Source organism: Dipodomys ordii, unplaced genomic scaffold, assembly GCF_000151885.1.
Source record: "Dipodomys ordii isolate 6190 unplaced genomic scaffold, Dord_2.0 Scaffold128, whole genome shotgun sequence".
Lineage (NCBI taxonomy): Eukaryota > Metazoa > Chordata > Mammalia > Rodentia > Heteromyidae > Dipodomys > Dipodomys ordii.
This window is the reverse complement of record NW_012267344.1, coordinates 1,338,906-1,346,182: the sequence shown is the minus strand read 5'-3', so window position 1 is coordinate 1,346,182 and position 7,277 is coordinate 1,338,906. Positions and strand designations below refer to the sequence as shown.

At 47.0% G+C, this 7,277-nt stretch overlaps 1 protein-coding gene across 1 annotated transcript in view; it reads left to right on the top strand.

Moving 5' to 3' along the window:
• Positions 1 to 819: 819 nt before the first annotated feature.
• Positions 820 to 7,277, top strand: part of Kif9 (kinesin family member 9) — a 39,770-nt gene continuing 33,312 nt past the window's right edge. The window contains exons 1-5 of the mRNA XM_013030226.1: positions 820 to 887; positions 1,571 to 1,668; positions 3,462 to 3,627; positions 4,424 to 4,530; positions 6,014 to 6,238. Of these exons, the coding sequence (XP_012885680.1) occupies positions 851 to 887; positions 1,571 to 1,668; positions 3,462 to 3,627; positions 4,424 to 4,530; positions 6,014 to 6,238 (633 nt within the window). The 5' untranslated portion in view covers positions 820 to 850. The remainder of the gene's footprint in view (positions 888 to 1,570; positions 1,669 to 3,461; positions 3,628 to 4,423; positions 4,531 to 6,013; positions 6,239 to 7,277) is intronic.

The following is a 7,277-nucleotide window of genomic DNA, read 5'->3' as shown; positions in this document are numbered from 1 at the left end:
CACAGCACCACTTCTGGCTTTTTCTGCTTATGTGGTGCTGAGGAATCGAACCCAGGGCCTCATGCATGCAAGGCAAGCGCTCTACCACTAAGCCACCTTCCCAGCCCAGGCCCCCAACCCCTTTTGGTCTAGGTAAGAACACTGGAGATCAGGACCCTCCTGGGTACCTACCATAGCACCAGAAACTCAACCTCTTTTCAAGCCTGAATTCAGGGATGTTAGTGGTTGGCTCTTCTGTTCATTTCCTCCCAGTGGGCCACGTGGAGGTCTCCTGGTGGCTACTGGAATTCATTCTAGTATATCCAAAAAATATTTGTAAGAACCAGGCATTGGTGGCTCACATCTATAATCCTAGCTACTCAGGAGGCTGAGATCTGAGGATCTCAGTTCAAAGCCAGCCCATTCAAGGAAAGTCCATGAGACTCTCATCTCCAATGAACCACCAGAAAACCGGAAGTGACACTGTGGCTCAAATGCTAGAGCGCCTGCCTTGAGCTGAAGAGCTGAGGGACAAGCGCCCAGGCCCAGAGTTCAAGCCCTAGTACCAGCAACAAGACTATAGGTTTCAGGGTTGGAGGTGATGTGGGAAGCCAGTGACATCATCAACTACCCCTTGGGACTCTCTAGGTAGTGACTGAAGACGGACCCATTTACGAAGATTCAGCCACCCTCTGACTTCCAGCCATGAACATCCCCATTCTCACCAAACACCATTTGTCAAGCCTCTCTTGTGTTTGCTGGGCACTCTTCTGGATATTGTGGGGGAGGGGGATTCCGAAGGGATAAAAGGCCAAGTTCCCTTGCCCTTGAGCAGTTGGTACTCTTAATTTGGGAGCTGACACCCACACCAATGAAGCGGCATAAAAGCAGTAGCAAGGAGTCCTTCCGTAAGTGCGAAACGGCATGGGGTTCCCCCCGAATGTCAGGGCGCTTGAGGGGCTGCTGAATAGCAGGCACCCTGAATGCATGCAGCTACTAGGAAAGGCCTTGTGGCTAGCAGGGTATGGGCCTGGCATGCTTCGAACCCACGGCCTGAGCATGAAGAGGACTGTGGGCTTCGAACCCATGGCCTGAGCATGAAGAGGACTGTGGTCCTCACACCTCATCCATAAGGTGTGCAGGGATTCCAGGGAGGGAGATTGGTGCCCCTGCTGCTAGAATTCTCCTTTTCCTTTGTTTCTTTTCTTTTTGTCAGTCATGGGTCTTGAACTCTAGGCCTGGGCACTGTCCCTGAGCTCTTCAGTTCAAGGCCAGCGCTCTACCACTTGAGCCACAATGCCACTTCCAGTTTGGAGATAAGAGTCTCATGCACTTTCCTGCCTGGGATGGCTTTGAACTGCTATCCTCAGATCTCAACCTGCTGAGTAGCTAGGATGACAGGCGTGAGCCACCAACGCCCAGTTTCATTTTGGTCTTTTTTTGGGGTCAGGAGTGGGACATGACCAAAGCAGCCTGCAAAGCAGGAAGTCCTCAGGGATGGGAAGAAAATGGATTGCATGTCACTGTTTTCCTGATCTCCTCTTCTATTTGATGATGGCTACTACAAATGTCATGGTTCTCTTCTCTTTAGCTAGAACGGGTACTAGGAAAAAGGTTCAGACATTTGTCCGTGTCAAACCCACTGATGACTTTGCTCACGAAATGATCACATATGGAGAAGACAACAAAGTAAGTGGACTGTTTGCTCTCACCGGCCTGGACTTCTCTTTCTCTGTTCATTGTCACCCTGTTTCTGACTGTTCTAAGACCAGGGCAGAATTGTTGGACTCTGGTCCATCAAATCCCAAACATGCCTACAGAAAGAAATTCAGGAGGTTCTCATTTTTAATTGCTTTTTGTTTTTGTTTTGTTTTAACAAGTTTCCTCCTTTTTTTTTTTCCGGTCATGAGGCTTGATCTCTGGGCCTGGTGCTGTCCCTGAGCTCTTCAGCTCAAGGCTAACGCTCTTCCACTTGAGCCACAGTGCCACTTCTCGTTTTTTTAGTGGTTAATTGGAGATAAGAATCTCATCGACTTTCCTTCAGTGGGCTGGCTTTGAACCGAGATCCTCAGATCTCAGCCGCTAGGATGACAGGTATTAGCCACCAGCACCCAGCTTTTTTTTTTTTTCTTTTTCTTTTTAATCCACTCTGGTCCTGGAGTTTGAACTAAGGGCCTTGTGCTTGTTAGGTAGACACTCTTACATTTGAGCCACACTCCAATCTTTCAGTTGCCTCTGTGTATGCTTCTGGTACCAAGGCTACAATTCAGGGCCTTGCACTTTTGCTCAGTTTTTTTTTTTTGGTGTTGGTCCTGGGGCTTTTAACTCAGGGCCTGGGCACTGTCCTGGAGCTTTTGTGCTCAAACCTAATGCTTTACCACTTAAGCCACAGCTCTACTTCTGGCTTTTTTGGTAGTTAATTGGAGATAAGAGTCTCTCAGACTTTCCTGCCTGAGTTGGCTTTGAACTGCAATACTCAGATCTCAGCTCAGCTTTTTCAGTCAAGACTGGTGATTTACCATTTGAGTCATGCTTCCACTCCAGCTTTTTGGTAGCTAATTGGACAGTAGTCTCTTGGATTTGGATTCTCATCTGTCCAGGGCTCTCCTGTGTTTCTCAAATATCAGCTTATTATAGACCTGATGTGTCTTCGAACAGGTTTTGGTGATTTATTTATTATTTTATTTTTTACTGTGAAAATACTGTACAGAGGGGTTACAATTACATGGGCAAGGTAAAGAGTACATTTCTTATCAATCATTGTTGCCTCCTCCTTTGTTTCCCTTTACCATCCCTTCCCATCTCCCACAGACCACTTCAGTTTTTCTAGTGCTTTATTGGAGATAAGAGTCTCACGGACTTTCCTGCCCAGGCTGGCTTTGAACCATGATCCTTAGCCTCCTGAATAGCTAGGATTACAGGCGTGAGCCACTGGCACCTGGCATTGATTATTTTCTTATTTAAATATTTTTAATTGTAAAGATACTGTACAGAGGGGTTACAGTTACATGAGCATGTTTTCTGAAAAGATCTCTCTCTCACACACACACACACACACACACACAATCTCTCTTCCCCTTTCCCCTTTTTTTCTAGTGTTTCCCCACTCTTTTCTTTCTTCTTCTTATTTTTTATTACTTATTTATTTTTGTTAGTTGTGAGGCTTGAACTGAGCTCCTGGGCACTGTCCCTGAGCTGCTTTTGCTCAAGGCCAGCAGTCTACCACTTGACCTACTGCGCCACTTCCAGCTTTCACTGTGTATGTGGTACTGGGGAATCAAACTCAGGGAGGGCTTCATGCGTGCTAGGCAAGCACTCTACCACTAAGCCACATTCCCAGTCCCTCTTTCTTATTTTGGAGACAGGGTCTTGCTAAGTAGCCTAGGCTGATCTTGAATTCAAGATCTTCCTGCCTCAGCTTCCCTCATGCTGGTATTATAGTCTAGTACCACTATATCTGGCCTCTCTCTCTTTTTTTCTAGAGCATTGATATTCACTTTAAAAAAGACATTCGGAGAGGAGTTGTCAACAACCAGCAGACAGATTGGTCATTCAAGCTAGATGGAGTTCTGCATGATGCCTCCCAGGACTTGGTTTATGAGACCGTTGCAAGGGATGTGATTTCTCAGGCCTTTGATGGCTATAATGGTAATTGCGTTAATTAACTATTGCTTTATCTAAGACTTTGAGGTCTTAGATAAACCTTGGAGGAAGAGTTACAAGTATCTTTTTGTTGTTGATGGTGGTCAAGGGGCTTGAATTCAGGGTCTAGGCACTGTTCCTGAGCTCTGAATCTTCCACCAGTTGGAGCCACAACCCCAGTTCCAAGTTATAGTGTGTGTGTGTGTGTGTGTGTGAGTGTGTTTGTGTGAGTGTGTGTGTGTGTGTGTGATCCATACCTCCACTTCCAGATTTTGGGTGGTTAACTAGAGACATGAGTCTCTTGGACTTTCCTGCCTGGGCTGGCTTTGAACCATGATCCTCAGGTCTGAGCCTCATCAGTAGCTAGGATTATAGGTTGAGCCACCAGTACCTGGTTTGTTTTGACTATGTCGCTGTTCCCGCCCATTCCCCCTCTTCTATGGTGGAATTCTTTTGTTGTTGTTGTTGTTTTGCCAGTCCTGGGGTTTGAACTCAGAGCCTGGGCACTGTCCCTGAGCTGCTTTTGCTCAAGGCGAGCACTCTACCACTTGATCCACAGAGCCACTTCTGGCTTTTTGTTTATGTGGTACTGAGGAATCGAACCCAGGGTTTCATGCATGCTAGGCAAGCACTCTGACCACTGAGCCACCTGCCCAGCCCCTCTGTGGTGGAATTCTTGATGCTCATATCTACCTTCCCACCAGTGGCTCCTGGATGGCAGCAGACACGCTGGGGATGGGAAAACTGGACCCTGGAGCTTTTGCCCTGGCTGTCACTGCGACACGTTTTGAAATATCCACAGGCACCATCATGTGTTATGGGCAGACGGGAGCTGGGAAGACTTACACCATGATGGGAATCACTGAGAACTTCAAGCACCGCGGGATCCTCCCTCGTGCCCTGCAGCAGGTCGAGAGTGGGTGCATGGGCGGGATACCATAGAGGGGGCACCTCTTCTCTGCCATAGGTGCTGCTGACCTTAGAGATAGTCGGAGCAGGGGGCAGGGGAGGTCCAGTTCTCAAAGACTTGGCAATCAGTACTGGTACCAGAGATGGGACTCCCATGGTTGGGGATTACCCTGGAAACCTAGGTTTCAAGAAATAGGATTTGGGAGCCAGTGGATCACACCTGTCATCCTAGCTACTCAGGAGGTTGAGATCTGAGAATCGCCGCTCAAAGCCAGCCTGGGTAGGAAAGTCCCGTGAGACTTTTGTGTCCATAAACCACCAGAAAACTGGAAGTGGCACTGTGGCTCAAGTGGTAGAGCCCTCGCTTTGAGCTGAAGAGCTGAGGGACAGCGCCCAGACCCTGAGTTCAAGACCCATAACTGACAAAAAAAAGAAAAAAAAAAGAAATAGGATTTAGGCTGGGTGCTGGAGGCTCACATCTGTCATCCTAGTTCCTTAGCAGGCTGAGATATGAGGATCTCAGTTCGAAGCCAGCCAGGCAGGAAAATCTGTGAGACTTTTATCTCTAATTAATCATAGAAAAAGTTGGAAGTGGTGCTGCGGCTCAAGTGGTAGAGTGCTAGCCTTGGAGAACAGGAACTCAGGGACTGCCCAGGTTCAGAGTTCAAGCCCCAGGACTGGTTAAAAACAAACAAACAAAAAAAAGCAAGAAAAGAAATTAGACCAATAAAGAAAAGAAATAACCAGAGGTGAGAAGTGTGTCTCAGTTGGTGCACAGCACTAGCCAAATGAGTAAAAGCATCAGTTACTGAGTTCAAGTCCTGGTCTGGAACGGGAGCAGGGGGAGGGAGGAAGAAAGAAGAGACAGAGAAAGAGGAGAGGGAGAGAGGAGGTGAGAGAGAGAGAGAGGAGATAGAAAAAGAAAAGAGAGAGAGAGAGAGAGAATAAAGGCATAGGAGCTGGATACCAGTGGCTCATGCCTGTAATCTCAGTTACCCAGGAGGCTGAAGACTGCAGTTCAAAGCCAGCCTAGACAGGCAAGTCCATGAGATTCTTTTACTCCAATTAGCCACCCCAAAAACCAAGTCGGTAAATTAATAGGAATCGCTAATGTTTTGCTTTATTTTCTGTCAGTCGTGGAGCTTGAACCCAGGGCTTGGGCACTGCCTCTGAACTCTTTTGCTCAAGGCTAGCACTCTACCACTTGAGCCGCAGCACCACTTCTGGTTTTCCGGTGGTTCATTGGAGATTTGTCTCACGGACTTTTCTTGGACTGGCTTTGAACCACGATCCTCACACCTCAGCCTCCTGAGTTGCTAGCATGACAGGTGTGAGCCACCAGCACATTAGCTTTGTTGCTGCTTTTGTTGACCATTCCACCAGGGTAGACCCGTAAGTCCCTTGAGGACAAAAATTCCCTTACCTTCTTGGATGTCGGTTCTCTCAATGATGTGAGTTAGCTGTTGTGCAATCTCCCATCCAGGTGTTTAAGATGATTGAAGAGCGCCCCACACACGCCATCACCGTGCGCATTTCCTACTTGGAAATCTACAACGAGAACCTGTTTGATCTCCTGTGCACCCTTCCTTACGTTGGACCCTCAGTCACACCAATGTCTGTTGTGGAAAACCCTCAGGGAGTTTTTGTCAAGGGTTTGTCAGTCCACCTTACCAGTCAAGAGGAGGATGCGTTCAACCTTCTTTTTGAGGTGAGATGATCAATTGAAAAGGCCCTTTCCCTCTCTTCTTCTTCCCTCTTCCTCCTGCCCTTCCCTTGTTTTCCCTTTCTTCCTCTCTTCTTTCCCCTCTTTTCCCCTTAAGTGTTTGGTTATGATCGGTCATGGGGCTTGAACTCTGGGCCTGTCCCTGAGCTCTTCAGCTCAAGGTAACGCTCTACCACTTGAACCACAGCACCACTTCTGGTTTTCTTGTGCTTCATTAGAGATAAGAGTCTTAAGGACTTTCCTGCCCAGGCTGGCTTTGAACCACGACCCTCAAATCTCAACCTTCTGAGTAGCTAGGATGACAGATGTGAGCCACCAGCACCCGACTCCCTGTAGGATTTTGGCTTGTTTACTCTGAACTTTTTTTCTACTTAAAATGACACACCATAGTTGGCTGTTGGTAACTCAAAATCATGGAAAGTGAAATTGCAGAGAAGTGATTAATTGCAGCTTAGGAACCACTGTAATATGTGTTCCTTGTAAAAATAAAAACACCTGTAATCCTAGCTACTCAAGAGGCTGAGATCTAAAGACGGTGATTCAAAGCCAGCCTAGGCAAGAAAGTCTCTTATGTCTGATAAGCCACCAAAAAACTAGAAACACAGGTGTGGTTCAAGTAAAAAACATAAGAAATAAAAAACACAAAACACAACACCAGCTTTGAGTGGAAAAAGCTAAGGGATAGCATCCAGCACTGAGTACTGGCATGTGCATGTACACACATGTACACACATGTACACACATGTACACACACACACACACACACACACACACAGTATTTCTCAAGTTATTCAAAAACCTATCAGCATTTTCCTGACCTCCTAATAGTCTCTGGTTGTTGGATGTGCAACTTGATTCCAGTTCAGTATTCATGATGATTCCAGTTCAATATTCACGAACACATTATGGCTCTTGATTCTAATTGTCATCTTAGTGGCGCTGTAGCTCAAGTGGTAGAGCGCTCACCTTGAGTTGAAGAGCTGAGGGACAACGCCCAGGCCCAGAGTTCAAGCCCCACGACCGA